We start from the raw sequence: 22,586 nt of genomic DNA, 5'->3' as shown, positions 1-22,586 counted from the left end.
AACATTAAAAACAAATGAATCACCTCATCGTGCTTAACACATTTTAGAGTTATGTAAGAATACAGAGTTGAATAGGCAAGAGGGATAGCTCACACAAAAATGAAAATTCTGTCATTAATTACTCACCCTCATGTCATTCCAAACCTGTAAGACCTTTATTCATCTTCACAACACAAATTAAGATATTTTTGATAAAATACAAGAGCTTTCTGACCCTCCATAGACAGCAATGATCCTACCACAGTCAAGTCCCAAAAAGGTAGTAAGGACATCGTTAAAATGGTCCATGTGACATCAGTGGTTTAACCGTAATTTTACGAAGCTATAAGAATACAGTGTGAAAACCTTGTCCCACTGTTTTTGCACAATTTTGGACACAAACGGGCTACCATTTAAGTGGGAATTTAATATTCCATAGAGGGATATATAAAATATTTTAAAATAAATAAGCGGGAGAAGTCTCATATTATGGTCGGTCGTCACAATCGCGGATGACAACATGCAGGATCAACACTGTTCATGTATTGCAGGGTACGATTAAATTAATGTACATTTAACCATTTTAATATGGAGAGACTCTAAAATATAGACCTTCGTTTATGTGTTTTTGACTTACACTGTACATGATGTGAGAACCGTTCACTATTTAGGTTTGTACATTAGCATGGACTCACCAACTTTATCATTAAGCTAGGTTTAGCCCGGGATGCCTTGCTAAAGCACAAGATGACATTAGCATTCTGCTTGAGCAGATGAAAATTGTAACTTGATGAGTGTATAACAACCAGAAAATGAATGTTTTTGTCTATTGCCTATCCTCTCAGGATACCTGGAATCAGTGTTACAAGTACCACAGGCACATTGTTTTTCCATTTTTGTAGCATAAACACAATAAAACCTATGCAAGCTTCGGATCTTCCACCATTTCTCTATGGCGCTGAAACCTAAAGATGTCCGTAGGGCTGCACGATTAATCGAATGCGATTTCCATGCGCATTTTGTCAGTAAAGCCAGTTGTGTGTTCAGCAGTAAATCTCCACCACCTGCTTTCAGATGGAGCAGCATTTACTACACAGAGCCGTAGTTCACTGTAAAAAAAAAAAAAAAAAAAATTACTATTATTTTTATTAATATATTAGACGAAATTACTGCACGATAATGAAATCGAAAGAAATTGTTTGCAATAATGACAACTCTTTGCGTAGCTTCTCAGTGAACTACATCTGAAAGCTTGTGAAAATACCACATTTATTAACATGTTTTTACTCCAGACTCACTTCATAACGTCAGTCGAGTGTTTGAAATAAATCCTTCTGTGAGATGAAGTGGCAGAAATAAGGCACACAACATATTTTATAGTATTCTAAGCAGCGATAAAGGCTTTGCATTATAAATATATTTTACTATAATGAAAATTATAATAAGAACAACTCAGATAAACCATATATTGTCATAGTCGTGTGTTTATTAGTCACGTTGAATCAATGAAACCAGTTAAATCTTCTGTTTATTCAGCTGCAGCAATAGGCATTTAATTTCATTTCCGTGTGAGAGCGCCCTCTGGCGTTCAGATAAAGATTTATTGTTGATCATAGAACCATGCTTCACTGAGAGATACGCATGACAATCGCAGCTACTGCCTAATCGCGACTGCGATTTCATTTCGATTTATCGTGCACTCCCCGTGCAACTGATACTTGACTGCCATGGCTCATCTGTGTTTGAGGGGAGGGGCTTACCGATAGGTCAATTCTTCTCTTCCACGTCACCCTAGCACAGTGTTGCCAAGTCTGTGGTTTTCCTGCTGAATTGGGCTACTTTAACACTGTTGCCACGGGTTGTTTTAGATGTCCGCGGGTTGAAGTAACCCCAATACCGTCATATTTTAGCCAATGAAATGCGAATTACCAGGGGAACTCCGCCAAAAAAGTAGTATATTTTATCCTCCGGAATGCGATTTTTAACTCAGACCCCCCTCTAAATGCAATTGGGCTAGTTTTGAATAGCAATTGGGTGGGTTTTGTTGTGAAAACCTAGCAACCCTGCCCTAGCACCATTACGGAGACTATCACTACGTGACGATTTTAACGATGTCCTTACGCATTTCTGTGCCCTGATCGTGGTAGGACCCTTACTGTCTAAGCAGGGTCACAAAGCTCTTGGATTTCATCATGAAGATGAACGAAGGTCTTACAGGTTTGTAATGACATGATGGTGAGTAATTATTCACAGAATTTTAATTTTTGGGAGAACTATCCCTTTAAGAGTAATGAAATGTACACTTTCACCATTAGTGTACAAAAAAAAGAGCAACCTGGACAATCTGCTAGCTAACTCCTCTAGTTAAAAAAGCCATGGTTTGTATTTCAACCGTGATTAGGGGTGAGTAGATGGCATAATATTCATTTGTGTCAGAACTATCATGGCATGGTCACAAAAAGCTAGATAGATGTAGACTGGTGGCCGGTACACTTGCGGAAGCTCAATGTGAGGTCTGAAAAACATCAACAACATGCCATCCTAAAGGAAACCTGTGTTTGTTTAGTCCAAGTGAAAGTTACTCTGGAAACCATGCTCTTCCAAAATGAGGAAGCATCCAGATAATGTGTTTTCCAAAGCACAGCACACTCTCTGGGGAAGGGAAGCCAAGATCAAAACATAACAACGGGCAGAGGTTTCCGCTGCATGATCTACATTTGAGAAGAGCCTGAAACACACATAAAGGTGGAGTGTGGCCCATTGCCAAAATATACGGCAGTGGAGTGTCACAATAACCTAAATGAAACAAGCGTCAGCTAAAAAAAAAAAAAAAATAAGTACATCCAAATAATGTAAAATGAATAAACTGTCTGTTTACAATGCAACAAATAGAACAACTGGATTTTACAAGTTTATTTTAGGTTTTTAGGTTAAAAAAAAACATTCTCTCTCTCTGTCTCTCTGTCTCTCTTTCTCTGTAAATATGTGTGACCCTGGACCACAAAACCAGTCTTAAGTCACTGGGGTTTATTTGTAGCAATAGCCAAAAATCGATTGTATGGGTCAATTTTTCTTTTATGGCAAAAATTATTAGGAAATTAAATTAAGTTCATGTTCCATTAAGATATTTTGTAAAATTCCTACTGTAAATATATCAAAACTTAATTTTTGATTAGTAATATGCATTGCTAGGAACTTTATTTGGACAACTTTAAAGGTGATTTTCTCAATATTTAGATTTTTTTGCACCCTCAGATTCCAGATTTTCAGATGATTTATAAATCTGAATTTCAAAAAATTGACCCTTATGACTGGTTTTGTGGTCCAGGGTCACATATAAAAATTATGAAAACAATGTGTATATTTCAACATAGACAACATTTTTAATCACATCTGAGCTTTTTTGTTCACTTAATCATGCGGTTTGACCGTACAAATATAAAGTCATACAAATGCATATTGAATAAATATGAGAATTTGAAAATGAAAAAAATATATATACATTTTATTTATTATAGCATGTTCATTATAGCTTGAAATGCCATATGAACTGCTGAAATATTGCTGTAGATATCTTTGAAAAAAAAAAAAACAGGACAAATGCAGCACAAGCTATGATAATCTATTATTTCCCATAATATTCTAATATTAAATCTTTTCCAGTGCATGTAATAGATTTGCATTAACTACAACAAAAAAACAGCATTTCATGCAGGCCATATTATCCAAAATTTCTTATACAGTATCTATAAACAGGAATGATCCAGTAACAATTACAATTTATGGATGGATTCAGTTCAAGACTGCAAATCAAAGGTAAACCATTTGACCCTGCATCTTTTCTTCACTAGCAATAACAAACATTTAAGTAAAAAACCTTTGATGTGTAAACAACAGTTTCTTTTAAGCAAACAGTAGTAGGGTAGTCTCACAAGCACTGATAGAATCAGCAAGTCCATGATATCCTACCAGCATATCTGTCACAGCATTCCCACAAACCCCAATGTCAGTCTCACAATGCTACCTTGTTTACCGCTTACCTTACGAAACCTCAGAAAGGTCTGCAGCCTGGGCATAAGCGTATGGCAAGCCTTAAGGATCACCTCTTTCACTTCCATTCGAACAGTCAGCAAAATCAAACAAATCTCGTGAAAAAACAAGACTAGAAGGTATATCAAAACACAGCTTGTGTTCTGACCACATATGGTCCCACACCTGAATGGATCCAAGCTTTTCTGCTGAACTACAACACAGCTTCTGGCTAAGAGTACAGTACTATCAGGTATACAGTAAGCAGTGATTCACAGAAATTGGGAATTTACAAAAAAACATCAGGCTTTAGGGGAGGGGCGCATCAGATTATTTGACAGGAAAGCTGAAGGGGATCTCCTGAGGGTCCAACATGCATGCATGTGCGCACATACAAACATGGAAACCTCAACGGGGAACACAAACTAACTGCAGTGGGTGGAGGGGCTCGTGTTAAACTATCATTTCCTCTTAAGGTGGAGTGATGCTAATTAAAATAAACAAACATAATCATTGGCTCAGTAAACATCCGGCATTCTGTCAAAAAGGCTACATGACATGGACAACAAACAAGAGTTTGAAGTAAAGTCACAGTCATGCTTAACCTTTAGTGTATGCAAAATCCCATCATTCCAATAAGGGAAGCGGTGCTTACAAACTTGAATCACAAATTTCGTCTCTCCCATTACTTCCTCTTTCCTGCTGAACAAGCTGTGTGCGAAGAACCGGGTGAGACAGGATTCTAGTGTAACCAAATCAAGCGGTAAATCTAGATTAAAGGCCAAAGCTGGGGTTTGCCATTCAAATAAAACCTCAAAAGCTCCTTTAGAAACTCACCTCATTTCACTTTAAAGGTGACCTTATGTGCGGATATGTATTTCACACAAATAGCATAACATACAGTAAACTGCCAAAAACAAATGCGCACTAAGTGGGAGGTTTGGTGAATCATTCACGTTGCCTATAGTATCTAAATAGTCTTACGACGTCACATTCCAGTGTATTTTGACCCCATTCTCGCTTTACACACAGTTCTTCCTTAGGCAACACAAACATTATCCGAAACCAGGAACACTTGTACCAGTGTTCACAAATAAACAAACACAAACCTTTTTTTAAATTGAGATTTAGAAGACTTCCTCATTGCTGCTCATTATAATTAAACCTAACACAACTATTAGTCACAAAATAAATCCTACTGATTCATTCGGTCAGCTAAAACTGTCAGTGTTGACTCCCTACCAAAGGCTAAATGTGGGTCAAAAAAATTATCTGATATTTGGAAGATACCATGCTAAATTTAAACACATCTGCATACATCTGAGAGGCTTTGGCTTGCTCATGTTGTAACTGCAAAATATTAATATCCTAAATGGGCAGAATCAGTAAAAGCAATGCATTACAATATTGTGTTACTCTCTCTAAAAAAAAAAATAATAATTTACTTTTTTTGCATTACTTTTGCACTTCTTTTAAACTCGGTAGGACTTGCTTGTTTGTTTTTAATATAAAAGGTACTATTTTTGGAAAATAAAAAAGCCCTTTCTCACCAAAATGGAAAGGAATATGCCTGAGGCTGAAGGAAATTAACATCTTTACAGTAGAATGTAGGAGAAGAAAGGTCAATGGTCTTTAGCAATAATATAAAAAAATTAGAAACACAAATGTTATGTTTATCAAAAGTCATTTTTGCTTAGTATAGTTAAATTGGATCATCGAAGGAGAGCAGCAAACACTGGTTAATAAAATGGGATTAAATATATAAAGGTTTTTTGGTAACATTTAATTATTGCAGGTTTGCTACATATTCTGAGTTTGCATTTCACAGTTTTCATTAATTTTGAGAAATACTGAATCCGATTTTGTGCAAGAGACTTGAGTATATTTAGTCTAGAACTACAGTTTCTACATGTTTACACATGTTACACAGGAGAGCAGTCAGTCAATAAATGGGAACTTGTGTTACTTGTTTGTAAAAAATAACTTTCTAGTACATTTTAAAAATAATGCGTTACTTTACTAGTAACTTTAAAAAAGTAACCTGATTACGTAACTTGTGTTACTTACCCCCAACACTGAGCAGAATTTATTGATTTAAAATGTAAATCACAAAAAAGGTCAAAGAAACAACCATAGCACTTTATGTCCTTAATGCAACAGTCTGTGTGCCATATAATCAGTCAATGAAATCCTGATTCACACAGCTTATATGTGCAAAAGCCAAAAATACATTAAATGGGTCACAAATTATCGATTTTTCTTTTATGCTAAAAATCATTAGGATATTAAACAAAGATCACGTTCCATGAAGATCTTTTGTAAATTTCCCACCATAAATATATCAAATCTTAATTTTTGATTAGTAATATGCATTGCTAAGAACTCTGAAGGCGATTTGCTCAATATTTAGATTTTTTGCACCCCCAGATTCCAGATTTTCGAATAGTTGTACCATGGCTAAATATTGTCCTATCCTAACAAACCACACATCAGTGGAAAGCTTATTTATTCAGCTTTCAGGTGACATAGATTTCATTGACCCTTATTTCTGGTTTTGTGGTCCAGGGTCACATATGTCAAAGCAGTTCAGAGAGAAAGTGGCTTTAATTGCTTAAAACAGATTCACTCCAGGAAAAGGTCAAAGCAGACTATCTTGATGATGACACACAAATTGATCAATTAAATGACAGATTTACCTTGAGGGTAAAGCATTTTTTTTTTAAATATCTATATATTTCCAAGTTTAAATTTTGGTTTCTATATTGTTTTGGTATATATTTAACAGTAATAACTGATTATCCTGTCTAATAAAAACATACATTAAATACACTAGCACAGCATGGTAATCATTTAACAGCACTAATGACCTTTGACTTAATGGTAAAACGAGGTGTGGACGTAAAGTCCACTTTACATTTATATCCAACAAACAAAAGGGGAAAAAAATAGCTGGTTTACTGATCGTCTAACCTGGTCAGGCTGGTCTGTTAGCAACGTCGGGAGATCAGCTTAAATCAGGTAGATCAGTAAAACATTAAACTCGTTTTTAAAATAGTGTTGTGCTTTACAGGTGCAAGTAACCAAAGGTGTAGGATTTAAGGCTGTAAAGCTGCTTAGAAACAATATATACTATGAAAAGGGCACAAATAAAACCGGGTTGATTCATAATTGCGCATAAACACTGCGAGCGAGACTATTCACCCTTAAAGTTTTGGAGTCCAGCAAACGGTCTAATTAAAATCATCAAAGCCGACTAAAAACCTCGCGACTCGGTTAAGTCCTGTCTTTTTCGCGTCTAGAGTTAAATAAAATTACGTGTGTTCGTAATAATACCTGTATTTGATATCCGCAGGACGTCTCAGATGAATCTCACCTGTTCTTCCTCAGAACAGAATCGAGTCTGCCAGTGCAGGTAAACTAGGGAGCGGCAACCCACCTTTCTCTCAGGTTTTTTTTTTTTAACTCTTTATCTTCCACACTCACAGCGTTTTATGCTTCACAAGGACAAATACTAAAAATATTTGCGGTGTCAAACGAAAGGGGTGTATCCTTTGTGAGTTTATTCCTGCGTTTAGCTCTTAACAGTGGCCATCTGTCACGGATAGAGGACACGGTTGGCTGTGTATTCACACACAGTGCCTGTAGTGCGGGTAGGGTGGGAGTTGTTCTGAACTTGTTTGGGTTTAAAGCACTGAAATGAGATTTGGAGGCCTTCAGGAAGAACTCCTCCTTTGTTTTGTAAACGTGCCAGTGACAGGCATTTTAGTAGGATTGGACCAGCTGTCATATGTTCTTTTAGTTGTTGAGAGTAGACAAATAGAGGTACAATTACCTATAGCTTACAGGCATATAAAAGTCAACACATATAGTGATTGGAAAAAGTATATGTTCTGTCAATACCTGAATTGAGCTCATGGTCATTCTGATTAATTATAGTCTTTACAAATTATATAGCAGCAGCATAAAGTCAGTTGAGGATTTATTTGAAGCTTAATACAGTGCTGGTTTTGTGAGAAACATTTGTCTGCAACTGATGTGGACAGACTACAATGGCTCTGAAACCTGATACAGGTGCACTGAGAGCTCCACTCCCACTGTGCCTCTCCCCTTCATTTCCAAACAAATTCCTAGCTATTCCCAAACAAGAGTGGAACTACGCTGATTCTTATTAGATCCGCAAAAGGGTTAGGGAGTTAGAAGCAATTACTGCGTTCATCCATTTCTTGTGATTTTAAACAAACGACAAAACAATGTTGTGGGAAAACATCATGTTTAAGTGAAACTGTCAGAGTTGCCTTGTCTCTACAACCGAAACTGAGAACATAAGAAGGAACTACTAGATTCCTCGGACAAATGCTGGAGTTCTGTTATGAAACTGAAATGAAAATGAACATTTTATATGTAATCATTTTTCTATAGAAAGCTCTCTTTCACTCTCACTCTCCATCTGTCTCTCTCCTTTCTCCGAATTTCAATGTTTCAGTGGCTTTATGACAAACTAAATTTAAACTACCATGGTAGTAGAGAAAGAGACTGTTTGAAAATGACAACAAAACCCCCTCTCTCGTTCTGTCTTTCATACTCCGTCTTCATCTTGCTTTCTGACAAATTTTAAGATTCAGGATCATTTACTCTTTCTGAAACTGAGAAGCTGAAAACATCTGCGCTAACAATAGTAGCCTTGCAGCCCTGCAACACCAAGACTGACTCAAAACCTAAGATCTGTGCTAACAGTGTCCCAGGAGAAAACATGTTCCCCTTTGAAGTGTACGTGCAAAAAGCCAAACAATATTTTTTTTTCTCTACCACCACGAATGTATTCTGAACCAAACAACACAATTATGAAGATTGTATTTCAGGTCTGAATTTGATTAGAAGTGAGATGCAATCTACCTTGTATTCTTATAAGAGACAGTTACAAAAAAATACAAAAAAAAAAAAAAAAAAACCTGTTGTGACATGCCCTGTAGCTCTTAATTGAACTCTGTGGCACAGTGTGTTCAAACCTCTAAAATTTGTTCACACACATAAAAAAAGGGATGGGTGCCCTGATAACCTGTAAGCCCCAGGCAAGTGCATTGTAAACATAGTGAATGCAAAAAAAAAAAAAAAATGTAAACTGCGTGTTTTCTTTGGATATGGTGGATATAATGCTTTTATGTACACCTTATGGCATAGTTAAGTTTTATAGGATGAGTGTCTTTCATAGGCTAAAGCACAAGCTTTGCCTCACTTTGTCCTTCCTTTGCTGTAGGAAAAGCTGTAATATCCTGTTCTGATGTCACGCAGGAGGGCGTTATTGTTAAGCGTCTCTTTTATTTCCCATTGTTTTCAGTGATTTATTTCAAAAACAGCTGAGTAACTACTTCTTAAGTTTACAAAATGTCACTTTGATCATCATGGCAAAGTCATGGGTGTTTTTAAATTCTGTTAGCAAAAGTCAAAGTGGTTTTGGGTGCAAGTAATGCTAAAACTACTGTTCATGTATAGTGAAATTCATTTATGCAGCATGCGAACATCGCCTCCCAGTGGCCCACTTTGATAACATGTCTAAACGTTTCCTTTGATACACACTTCCTGTTCTACTGCTTTCCCTCATGTGGTTTTATGCCCTGTTGATTACCAATCCTACCAAGCAGAGATTTATGTGTCAAAAATACACAAAGTTTAAATGTCAGTGTCAGTCAATACAGCACTTACTTTGGTTAAAAAAGATAAGCAGACTGCAAATGTTTGTTATGTGTGATGATATTCCATTCAAGCTAACTTGTATACTTTTGTCTATCCAAGATAGAAAACAAATTTTAAAATCACAGTATATGTATATCTTATACAGTATATCTTTCAGCATCAGCTTTGGTTGTGTCTGTACAGAAATAGGTCAATGTGGTTTAATGAACTGTTGAAAGTGATATCTTGAAAGAGAAACCACTGCTTCAAAGAGGATTTGAAAACGTGCGTTGCTTGTTTTTATCAGCAGACTAATCCTGTAAGGCTGTAATCTGTAAGGCATACATGATCTTCAAAACTTCAAGACCTTTTAAAGGGATAGTTCATCCAAAAATGAAAATTCTGTCATTAATTGCTCACCCTCATGTTGTACGAAACCCATAAGACCTTTGTTCATCTTCGGAACACAAAGTAAGATATTTTTTATGACTTTCTGAGGGCTTTCTGTCCCTGTACAGACAGCAACACAAATACCACGTTTAAGGCCCAGAAAGCTAGTAAGGACATTAATTAAAAAGTCCATGTGACAGTGGTTCAACCATAATGTTATGAAGCTACAAGAATATTTTTGTGTGCAAAGAAAAAAAAAAAATAAGAGGAATGCACATGCATGCATTTTGGGACTCTTTTGAATGTGCATAAAGTACTGACACGGAAGAGAAGAAATTGTTGAATAAAGTTGTTTTGTTTTCTTTACGCACAGAAAGTATTTGTGCTTAAGTAAGTTTTTGTGCTTGGCTCTTTAAATGCAAATGAGTTGCTGCTCCCCGCCCCCTTTTCCAGAACAATACTGTGCCTTTGCAGCTGGTACCTCGGATACTCTGCTAAAAAAAACATCTGTTTGTTTTTGATTATCATGTCTATCGTGCTATATTAGTTTAAACTTCTGATATAGAGTTTTCTAAAAATCTGACACGCCTGTTTTTTTTACATGCTTGCAGAAAAAGTCTTACTAAAACAAAGTCACTAGGTTGTCCTTTTTCACATTTTCTGCATTGGTAGATGCACTGATTATACCCAAGAGCTTGTTGGGTCATTTTATTGGGTTATTTTTAATATTTTTTACCCAGGTGCTGGGTAGTTTTTCTGTAACTAAGCTGCTGGGTCATTTTTAATGGGTTATTAAATATTGGGTTAATTTTTTACCCAACCACTGGGTTGAGCCTGTCTCCGACAGAACAAACCAGCTGCTGAGTTACAGTCAGAACTCAAGCTTTTTGCATCCTCTACAGGAGAGAGTGGTTTGGTGCACGTCTTTAGCGAAATTAAGGTGTGTATACATTTTATTTCATTTATAAGTTTCTTACTGTGCTGTAAATGATCATTTTACGCAACGCAATATATAAGGACAAGATGTCAGTCGGTCGTTTTGCATGATGGCAACGCCTTTTGCCTTGCATAATGAATTGATTTTATTCATTATAATACTGAATTTAATTTAATTTGATGTTAAAATATGTTCTCTCATCTCAGTACTGTTTGTTTATGGGCAGGTTATGGAGTCGGCATCTTTCAGCTACAAGTGAAACGCGAGGTGGCGGTCTGAGGTTCGTAGTTCCCCTGGCGAACAGCAGCCCATCACCAGTTTTGATTTCACAGACACACTGAGAATTAGAACTATTTCGGTGAAAAGTGATTACAGAGAATGGCTGAATGTAATATGTAAACTATGCTGTATTCACCCAAATAAATTAAATTTGTCAATGGGTGTTCTTGCTGAATAATACATTTTCATCTTTTGATTATTGCTCTATAATTGTGATTTTTTTTTTTTTTTTTTTTTTAATTTCCAGCCCATGTTAAGCCAGAAGTATAATAATTTTTAAACAACAGTTGAGTTAAATTAAAGCACTTTTTAGAGTGTAGCACTTAAACAGAAAAAGTCAGATTCATGAAATGTCACCTTTAATTTGTGTCCCAAAGATGAACAAAGGTCTTACAGGTTTGAAACAACATGAGGGTGAGTAATTAATGACAATTTTAATTTTTGACTGAACCATCCCTTTAACTTTGTTAATTCAAAGTTTGACTTTTCTAGTTAAGAATTACACTTGTTGCGGTTGAATTTCAGTTCATTTACATTCACCTTCCCTAAATCGTCGCCTTAGAAATATAAGGTTCTATCTGCATTCTGAGCACTTTTGAGATATTGAGCTTCAAAGTTTTTGCATTTTATAGATTTCTGTAGATAAAACCATTTTTGTTTTCTAAAAAAGACCCAAAATGTACACAAGTTACAAAAGAAACATCACACAATGTAAATAACTTGTCACTGAATAAGAATATGTGAATTATTCAATTTTGACAAAAATGTCAGATGGAACCTTATAATTCTAAAGTGACGAAATGTAAAAATATAATTTGAATCGTTAATTCTGCATTCTGCTTGCTGCTTTACAATTCTGGAAAGGAATATAAATTTAAAAGGCATTCTCACTGTACCTTTATTGTTGGAGGTGGGCATGATGTGTTGGTCTGAGGGTTTGGCGATCCGGCAGGTGCTTTTTCCGTCAGTGTCGACAGGTCTAGATTCAGGTCTGATATGGATTCATAAATATTCTCAGAGTCTGGTGATGGCAGTGGTTCCGAGCTAGAACTTTCACTTTCAGGTTCTATTGGGGATTCCAACTCAGGAGACTTCCTGTGAGGCTTGGTCTCATTTAGGTTCTTGATGATGGGGAGCTCCACAGGTTTGACAGGGATGGCTTTATGAAGAGGGTCAGCTGGGCTAAAGCTAGGCACTCGAAACTTATCAGGCCCTGTTTCAGCAGGAGCACCGCGTGAGCCGAACAGCAGATTAGTTGCTTGACTCTTCCTCTTCTGATTTGATGAGTCCAAGTTCAGTGAGATGAGAGAATCTGAAGGTCCGCCAAGTTTGTAAGAAGGGGGCTCGTGTAAATCCAAAGGAACGCCAAATGTCGACATGCGGTTTTCTGTCTTGTGGTAATTCCCTTTGGAGCGAAGTTTGATTGTCACCTCATCGGATTTACGGGTCTCTGCGAGGTCAGGCACCACAGGCCTCACATCGGGGCCCGGAGGCTCTCTGAAATCAAGAGGTGAAGGGATGTTGGGTGGAAGCTCCTTTACATATTTAGCAGGGATATAAAATGGCTTGGCTCGTTCATCTTTGCACACATGCCACCAATGATCATTCGTTTTGGCCAGGAGGATGTAGCGCTCGTTGGGTTTAATGCACACCCTGTGGCCATCCCGGCCTTCATATTCATATTCAAACTCCACCAGTACCAGGCCCAGACTGTGTGAGGACGTCATCTTACCCGTCTCACCTATTCACCCCTTGGAGGGACTCAAGGCTGGAATCAAGGCTCAAGAAAGGCCCTCCTGTGGGTAGAAAACAAATGAGAGGATTACAAAAAGCAATTTGAGCAGAAGACACAGATTACTCTTTATTTGCTGCCTCACTTTTGAGTCATGAGCAAAGAGCACCTGCTGTGTAAATGCAAAAACAACACCACTTTGGCTGACCTTTCTACTGGTCCAGCTGTTCAGACTTTGCCCAACAAGCCTGATTCTAAAATGAGATCATGCTGCTCCTTTCACAATGTTTTATCTAGAGTTTTATAAACTATCAGCAATGCAGAAACAATGTAGGCTAGAAATTTCCAGTAAATTTCACTGCAAGTGCAGTTTTTGCAAAACTCACTGCTAATTCATAGAGCATAGTATTTCATTGCATCAGTACCACGTTCCAAGAGCTCTGAGTCACTTTAAGCTAACAGTGGATATCTCCAACCTACACCTTTTGTCAACAGCTGATGTTTAACCTAAGAGAATTAAGGCAGGCAACTGTGATGTGGTGCGCTGATATGGACCAGTAACTGAGGTTACATGCCCAGTTCCGATCAGTGACCTGAAGCAACCAATCTAGCATGACCTCCAGAGACATTCAAGAAAGATCAGAGCACCTTTTTTTGGATGTTGTAGTAATTCAAATCATATTATAAATATATAATTTTATATGTGCATTAAAGTAGTAGTATTACATGTATATATTAAGTGTACATGTGTTTATAGGATTATATTAATTGACAGTTTGTTTACAAACTGTGAGTACTTAAAGTACTTAAAGAGATTCACCCTTGACGCAATAGCGGTTTAATGTTTGCTAAGCGACCTCTATCACTTGTTAATCTTTTGTATGTGGTTTGACTACTGCCTGTAAAAGAAAAGGAAGTTGACTGTAATATGAAAGACAGATCAGTGTCAGCACAGCATAGTGTCAGGTAATCCACGTGCTACTTAGATTCAGCTGCCAGCAAATTATGTAGAAATTTTAGCTGAGATATCAAGGTATAGAGACAGGATATTACGTCAAAGAACATTGAGGTGATGCATTTTGTCAGTTCTAATGTAAATATTACATTGCTGCACCTTTTTTATGATCTGATGGCCACTATTTCACTTGAACTTTTTAAAAGTCAGGTTTTCATGGTGGCTGTTTTTAAAAGACTTCCTTCCTCTTGCATGTCTAATACAAAGAGAGGGAAAGGAAGACATACTGCATTGTCAGCTACACAAATGTGCTTTCTACTGATTTGAGATGTGTGTTCTGGTTATTTCTATGGTCATATGGTGTGAAACTTCAGAGTTTGGTCAGGAGCTTCTTGTCTTGCTTGTCAAGTCTCTCACCCCCAATGTGTCATGTTCCCTTTAAACATCCAGTGTGTAGTAGTTGTTTGAAGCTGTGGCAAATCAAAGCAAGCTTGATTCTTCAATCAAACAATTCTCCAAGGATCTTAAATGCTGTTCTTTTATGTGTAAACACAGCGCTGAGTTCAAAACACAATGTAGACGCATATGCCCAGAGGCCCTTTCAACAGATAAGCAGCATTTCAGACACTATATTAGGTCAAAATTAGGGCTGGGTTTTGACGATTCAGTTTCTTTGGTGATTCAATTCTGATTCACAAGCTTGCGATGCAATTCAATGATTTCTGATGTTAAACTTTCGGTAAGTTTAACATATCTTCAGCTGCATTTGTTGTTTGAATACTATAATAAAATAGAAAAATTTAGAAATTTGAGACTTTGTTTTATATCACAAGTAAAAAAGCACAAAGCTTATTGCTATTTACTGGATGGGAGGCACGCTACAATGTTTTGTTTATTAACTGAAACAGGCTAGATTAATCAATTCTTGGGATTTAAGAATAAATATAGTTTTATAAAAATAAGAATTGATTCAAATCGAGAACCCAATTTTTTTGTTTTTGTTTTTGTTTTACCCAGCCCTAATCAAAATAGATGTATGTTAAATGGATTGCAGATAATATTACAAATATACAAATAATGTACAGTATTAAATGCACTGATTGATTTGATTCATAATGTATTTGTTTTTGTTTAACTACTTAACATAGATGTATGTAAACACTAACAGTAGAAGGGTGTCTCTCTAGAATTTCTTGTCAGACCTGATGTCTTTGTCTTATGGGAGTGAGTGGCTGATAGAAATACAGTAGTCATATGACTTGGGATACTAAAGGTTAGAAAAAAGTTTAAAGCTTTGTTTGAGATGGATACATTTGTATTTAGTTGATGCATTTAATTATAATTAATAAATTAAGTTTTTAATGACGGTGGTGGAAGAACATTTATTTTTCAGTAAAGCATTATTTTTTTTTTTCAATTCAATAAATTCTTCTTCATGTCATTCAGATTTCAACTTCATGTGGGACATGGCCAGTTCAGTTCATATTCCAACTTATCTACTGAAAGGAACCCAATTTTCCCAATCTGAATTTACAATGTATGGGAAAAGCAGTTCATTTGTGAGATATGTTAGACACTATTTGGCCCTGTTTACACCTGGTATTAACATGCGTTTTTGATCCGATCACAAGTGGACAACGCTAAGTACAGGTGTAAAACCTTTTGAGTTTGACCAGGCCCAGAGGTGGTCGAAAACGCATGCGATCGGATTGCTGTTGTAGTGTAGACGCGCATGTGGTCAATGCGTTCGAACAGCTGCTAAAAAATGAGATTTTGGAAAAAGATTTATACATCATATGAAAGTTGAATAAATAAGCTTTTCATTGATGTATGGTTTGTTAGGATAGGACAATATTTGGCCGAGATACATTTAAAAAAATCAAAAAAATCAAAATATTGAGAAAATCACCTTTAAAGTTCTTCAAATAATGTTCTTAACAATGTATATTACTAATGAAAAATTAAGTTTTCATACATTTACAGCAGGAATTTTACAAAATATCTTAATGGAACATGACCTTTACTTAATTTCCTAATGATTTTTGCCATAAAAGAAAAATCAATAATTTTGACCCATACAGTGTATTGTTGGCTACTGCTACAAATATACCCCAGCGACTTAAGACTGGTTTTGTGGTCCAGGGTCACATATATATACATGAACAAAACTTTGTGCAGCATGTTTGCTAATACTAGCAGCAGTAATTACAAGAGCGCGATAATTTTAGCCCTTCCGCTCCTGTTTTGACACTGATGGAGGGATCCGCCCATTTACCCTCCTCTTGTTCTAATCAGCGCCGCGGGGGGTAATGTGGTCAGAAGTGGTTAAAAGTGGACAGAAAATACGGATTAAAACACCAGGTGTAAACGGCTATGTGTCTCCATTTTCCACCTGTGATCCAGTTGATCAAAACACATCTTAATACCAAGTGTAAACAGGGCCTTTATGTAAGCCGTTTGATTTGCCACATATCTGTCTCAGCAAGATTAATTTAATAACTAGTAGTCAACATTTGAAGTGGATCAAAACCTTCCATCAAAGTTGTCCTAAAACCAAAACAATACCCGTTCTTGTCTTAGGACAACTTTGATGAACTATTTTGATCCACTTCAAAGTTGCCTACTCTATTTTAACTGATCCTGCATCACACCATCGGAAGCTGGAATTTGATTGGCTCACAATGAAAACACAACGCATTTGGCTCTCCGCCATATGAAAAGGAGGAAAGTCTTTGTAATCTATAGAAGACTTTATCAACCTCTTGCCAAAACAACATCAGCTGCTTTTTTAACAAGTCAAGACATGTCTCCCAAGAGTCATGCGAGATGACGAAACACCACCCTTGCACATCTTACCAAGAAAGTTTGTAGACAAACAGTCCTTTCTTAAATAGGGAAGTAAACAGAAGGCCAGACCACCTTCTCGCTTCATAAACCAAGGGGTGGCAGTGGATCGTGAGGAGGCCTTGTAGTCTACCAACGATGGACATTGCATAATCTGAGAAGGAAGTGGCCAAAATCACTGCTATGCTTTTGTTTCATAGAATACATCTTCTCCATACTGATTTGCAGTTATTGTATGTCAACTTAGATGTCAGACTGGTTACTTAATGTATTTCATAAACACTTCTACTTTGAAGGGGAGAGTCATAACCTGTTTGACAACTTTCGAACAGCAGCAGGGCAAAATTGAGAGAAACACCAATGCGTGATTCATCATGTTGGAGTAGTTCAAAAAGAGATCACCTTGAAATCTGCACAAGCTATATTTGGGGGGGGGGAGGGGGCGTCCTTCCAGTTGAAAATGGCTGTTAGCGTAGAACAATTGGAGGAGGCCGTTCCCATTTAGACACTGTTTAAACACGGAAACTCCTTGTTTTTTTCTAGCCTGGCTTGCTTTGACCTCGCTGTGCTGTCTGGTTCTCTTACAGGATGTTCACGGCGGGAGAAAATGGGTCTTTATGTGATGCATTCACTCAGACCAGCACGCGGTCATTTTTAGAGTTAGATTTAGGGCTGTTGTAACACTTACATAATATCTTCTGTCACATATATTTAGCCCAAGGTCTTCAACACCCCCATTATGTTTGAATAGTCTTTGTATGTCTTTCATGTGTCAGGTGTACAAAACATAAAAATACAATAACAAAAATATATAAGTATTATAAGCTATTGTTTTTCCCTCCATTTGCTTTTTAGATTTTGGGAGTATGCCAGAGACTCTGTAATGCAGTGTTAAAAGAATGGTTGAACCATATAGTTAACGACAGCTTTTGGTGATGTACAGACTAAAGGCTGGAATGCATTACATGACTTTTCCCTGATTTTCCCCTGATTTAAAGTTTGGATAAGTCGACACTGGTTGCGGAAAAAGTCAGAGCCAGAGTCTGCAGATTTGAGTTTACAGATTATAGAATTTGGGTGGTGTATGATGGTCACAAACATCCAACATTCAGTCAGAGGATATGTATCAAACATGTTTGATATTTTAAACAACGTTCCTGTGTGAGTTTGTTGTGATCGGAAGGACTTTAAGTAGTGGTAGTGTGTGATCCTCAGTCGTTTAATGAATGATAGCTAGTTTTCCTCTGTGACTACTTACAAAGTCAGTAAGTGTATGAACGTTTTAAAATCTGTTTAAAATCTGTTGTGTAGTGTATTCCAACCAGCTTTTTATTTGTTGAAAATTATCAAATGTGCATGTGTGCATTTAAACATGAATCAGGATTAATGTCAATGTAAGACCTTTGTAAGACCTTCATTCATCTTCAGAACACAAATTAAGATATTTGATGAAATCCAAGAGCTTTCTGACCCTGCATAGAGAGCAACACAACTACCACATTCAAGGCTCAGAAAGGTAGTAAGGACATTGTTAAAATAGTCAGTGCTTCAACCCTAATGTTATGAAACTACAAAAATACTTTTTGTGTGCAAAGAAAACAAAAATAATAAGTACTGATGTTACGAGAATACTTTTTTTGTGCAAAGAAAACAAAAATAATGAATATTGAAGCTATGAAAATACTTTTGCGCAATGAAAATAACAATAATGAGTACCGATGCTACAAGGATACTTTTTTTTGTGTGCAAAAGAAACAAAAATAATGAGTATTCTTATAGCTTCATAACATTACAGTTGAACCACTGATGTCACATGGACTATTTTAACGATGTCCTTACTATCTTTCTGGGCCTTAACGTGTCAGTTGTGTTGCTGTCTATACAGGGTCATAAGCTCTCAGATTTCATCAAAAATATCTTCATTTGTGTTCTGAAGATGAACGAATGTCTTACGGTTTTGGAACGACATGAGGGTGAGTAATTAATAACCAAATTTTCATTTTTGGGTCAACTATCCCTTTATAAGTGTCCAAAAAGGGGTTTTGAAGTGATGCCATAGAGAAATCATTTTTGGTTCCCCACAAAACCTTCCAGTGAACAGTTTTAAAAGAACTAATTTTCTTAGTGTGAAGAAAATGTAATAATATAAAGAACCTTTTGTGCATTGAAATGGTTCTGTGGATGTTAAAGGTTCTTCCTGGAACTATTGATGCCAATAAGGAACCACTGTTACTTGGTCAGTTCATGTGAAGCTATCATAAAATTTTAGAAGACTTCATATAAATTATTTTTACAGTGCTTTTTAAAATTATTTGGGACAATGATCTATCTGCTTTTGTTGTATGGGAAAGAAGAGCCTGGACATTCTACCTCGCATGTCCTTTTGTGTTCCATGAAAGAAACGGTGAGTAAATTATAGAATTTTCTAAAGTTAACCAGTTGGCCAATCTCAGATGTGTACAGTTAAATGCTTGCAAGTAAAGTATGAGTCCAAACAAAACCTGCTGTGCTTTCAGAAGTCATAAGTGTTATTCTGAGGTGCACGCACAGCGAAGACCTGAGGGAGAAATGAGATTCTCTTCGGAATGTGCAGTGTACTCGGATAGCTGTACCAGATCTGCGGTGTTCCAGTTTTCCTCCACACCCACACCCACCAGCCCAGTCACCTCAGGAATGCAGAAAGAGCACTCTTACTCACTATGAAGTCTACACGACTAAAATGTTAAAAACATTTCCTGTCAGAGGGAATACCTTGTTTGTACACACTCAGAATGAATTAAGCATGCATACAAAATGATTCTTATCTTTCTCCACAGGTTTCATTGAGCATACGAATCTGAATACTGGCATCACAATATCTTTTATCTCCATTTCACGGATCAGCTTGTAAGTTGCAACTCGTGACAGCGGCTTATCACAGATTTCAGCAGATGAAATGTCAAAAAATCAAGTGCTGCTTACAGTATGCACTGATTTTCTGGTCTCACATCACATAAGATTTATCACTTTGCCTTCTCTTTGTAAAACTGCAACAAGTTGATATTTACGTGCACAGATTTGTCATACAGCAAGACAGGAAAAAGGAAGGTAGCTGTATCTTAGACTTTAAGGAAAAGTCATGAAGCTAAAAATAAAATGCGACCTCAAGACAGAACGAATACCATGTACATCTAAAGTAGCCAAATTACTACTCAGAAGTTAGAAGTTGTTTACCTGCTGAGGCAGGATCGGCGCACCATCTTCTCCACACCTTTGTTTCTCTCTCCTCTTGTTCGAGTTACATTTGTAAGATCCGTCTCCTGTATGTCTTCTCTGTTTCTTATCCTTTCTCAGTCCGCTTAATGATTTAGACAGGCTTCAGTCCTTTGCCACCACCGCTTTGTTGTTCCACCTATAGCTCAAAGTTCCAGCTCTGACAGTTGTTGCTCAGGGCCAGTGTGTGTCTGTGAGTGTATGTATGTGGGCGGGTGTGTGTACATGTTAGAGCTTTGTGCCAGTTTCAGCTTGCCTGCCTCCTCTGTCTGCATTCATTTCCTGTTCCAGCACACACATCACAGCTTCAGAAGAGTGAGACAGTTTGCAACAGGAAGAGAGACAGAGAAAGAAAGATGAGGGTATGGTTCAACTGAATCATTAGGAAGAAAAGCCTCACAAAATTATTAACCAATTGCTAATCCACAAAAGCAATAAAGCATTACTTTGCTAACTCTGACAAGATGATGTTCTGTCTCACGTTCTGTTATCATGTGGTTCAAGCTGTGTTGCACCTCGTCAACAAATCAGGTCACCGGAAAGTTGGTGGTTGAAATCAATTAACAAAACCAGCAGATAGGAACACAAAACTAAGTCTATAACTGACAGGAACTTAGAAATTGTTTTCTCACCTGCAAAAAGAAAGTTCTTAAGGATTCTCTTTAGTCTCTTTCACCACTGAATGAAAAACATTAGCAATTGCAAGAGTTCTCCATGCAGTTTCTATGAATAACACCCAGTGGTTGATTCACACCCATTTGGGCTCTAGTGGTTTCTTCCCTCCCTTCCAGTTTGTGCAACCTCTGATCAATTTTAGGCTACGCAAAACTGAACTACCACTAAATATAATTACTAAGAAATCTCATACTGAGGGAAAACCAGGAACCAAGAGGTTAGTACTCACTCTCAGATGTATAAGCAGGACAACATGCCTCACCACAGAAAAAAAAAAAAAAGAGTATGTTTTCTGGGTGGGGCATGTTAAGATTTACTGATGCCTTTGGACTCTGTACTTTCAGTGATGTTTCATTTGAGCTTTTTTAGGTTAAAGAGATGAATCAGCTGCAGTTAGGTCATAGAACAATGTTCTAGTTACTCAACATTGTTTTGTGAACACATAATGGACAGTTTAATATCACATGGTGCATTTAGCATTTTTGAAAACTGAGTGAGTCAGATGCTACATCAACGGCTGTGACTGTTATAGTTTCCTCTGAATTTTTTCAAAATAATGTACTGTCTGCAAAACATTTTTCAATTTCCTTTTATAGATTTGTTTGTACATAATACTTAATGTCTGTGTAAAGGCAATTCAGAGAATTGTTTCTAAATATAAATGTTAGAAATGTATTGCTGAAAACATGTTACAAAGACTGTGAACTATGTCGTACTGTGGAGTTAGACAGTTAGTTTTTCACCATTTTTGTGTTCAGGATTTGTTGGATGGGCCTGAAATCATGTCTTGATGATGTACTGGAGCCACTGAGCATGGGCCCTCCCTTAACATTACAGAGTGTTTTCACAACACGTCAACAATCGGCCATATTGGTAGCACTGAACGTAAACAATGCTACTGAATTGAACCAAACTTGCATATTTTGTTGATTATTGCTGCTGAAGATGATCAATTATTGTCATGTTTTGGGCTATACGAATCGGTTGGAATAGAAAAAAACTTTGGAGTACTACAGATTGCCAAGTTATAGCAAACTAAGTAGAAGAGTGCAAAATCTGTCTGAGGAACAAAAGGCGTTTGTGGTTGGCCAAACTGAACCACGATTTCCAGTGCAAGAATCTTGACAGCATTTGTTTTTGTTCTTATCATTTCTGGTTAGGTATGCTAATATCTTAATTAATACAGCTCGTACGTACCACCTATTAACTTGAGTTTGTCAGAATATTGCACCCTTGCTTACGTCCTTCTCTATATGATTTAACAGCTTCCACGCATTTATTTTCTGTGGTTTAGACAGCATAAATTATCAGAAGAACATATTCAGTAGTACATTAACCGTGCAATCCATGCTGGTGTTTACATTCGAGCATCACCCGTATGGCTGCGCATCCGGGTAACTGACCGAATCCTGACATAAATGCAAACCCTCTAGAACAGGGGTGCCCAACCCTGTTCCTGGAGATCGACTTTCCTGCAGAGTTTAGTTCCAACCCTAATCAAACACACCTGTCTGTAATTATCAAGTGCTCCTTGAGATCCTGATTAGCTGGTTCAGGTGTGTTTGGTCAGGGTTGGAACTGAACTCTGCAGGAAAGTCGATCTCCAGGACCAGGGTTGAGCACCCCTGCTCTATAAGAACTAGAGCCCATTTGTGGTTCGCCCGCTCAGTCGCAAGTCATTTACATTAGTTACTACAGCCTACAATTTGCTAGCTACCTATACCTTTGTTACATAAAAGCATATTGCCTGGTTACCTTAATTTACAAAACAGATAGCCTATGTATTTGACATCTGAGAGAGGCTCAGGGTTGCCAGTTGCTACACAAAACTATCCCAATTGCGT

At 37.1% G+C, this 22,586-nt stretch overlaps 1 protein-coding gene and 1 long non-coding RNA gene across 4 annotated transcripts in view; one reads left to right on the top strand and one right to left on the bottom strand.

The window, feature by feature from the left end:
• Positions 1 to 20,342, bottom strand: part of arhgap27l (Rho GTPase activating protein 27, like) — a 32,497-nt gene extending 12,155 nt beyond the window's left edge. The window contains exons 1-2 of one of the 3 annotated variants that reach the window (XM_051105746.1): positions 20,029 to 20,342; positions 12,181 to 13,080 (exon numbers count right to left, since the gene is read on the bottom strand). In XM_051105746.1, coding sequence (XP_050961703.1) covers positions 12,181 to 13,011 — 831 coding nt within the window. In that variant the 5' untranslated portion in view covers positions 13,012 to 13,080; positions 20,029 to 20,342. Of the gene's footprint in view, positions 1 to 4,019; positions 4,266 to 12,180; positions 13,081 to 20,028 lie in introns of those variants that run through there. The other 2 variants (XM_051105747.1, XM_051105749.1) reach the window with 2 other exon arrangements.
• A 372-nt stretch (positions 20,343 to 20,714) lies between these two features.
• Positions 20,715 to 22,586, top strand: part of LOC127162856 (uncharacterized) — a 7,487-nt gene continuing 5,615 nt past the window's right edge. The window contains exon 1 of the long non-coding RNA XR_007827428.1: positions 20,715 to 20,959. This is a non-coding gene — a long non-coding RNA (uncharacterized LOC127162856). The remainder of the gene's footprint in view (positions 20,960 to 22,586) is intronic.

Source organism: Labeo rohita, chromosome 3 (genome assembly GCF_022985175.1).
Source record: "Labeo rohita strain BAU-BD-2019 chromosome 3, IGBB_LRoh.1.0, whole genome shotgun sequence".
NCBI lineage: Eukaryota > Metazoa > Chordata > Actinopteri > Cypriniformes > Cyprinidae > Labeo > Labeo rohita.
The sequence above is the reverse complement of the archived record's forward strand: the minus strand, read 5'-3'. Positions and strand labels throughout refer to the sequence as shown.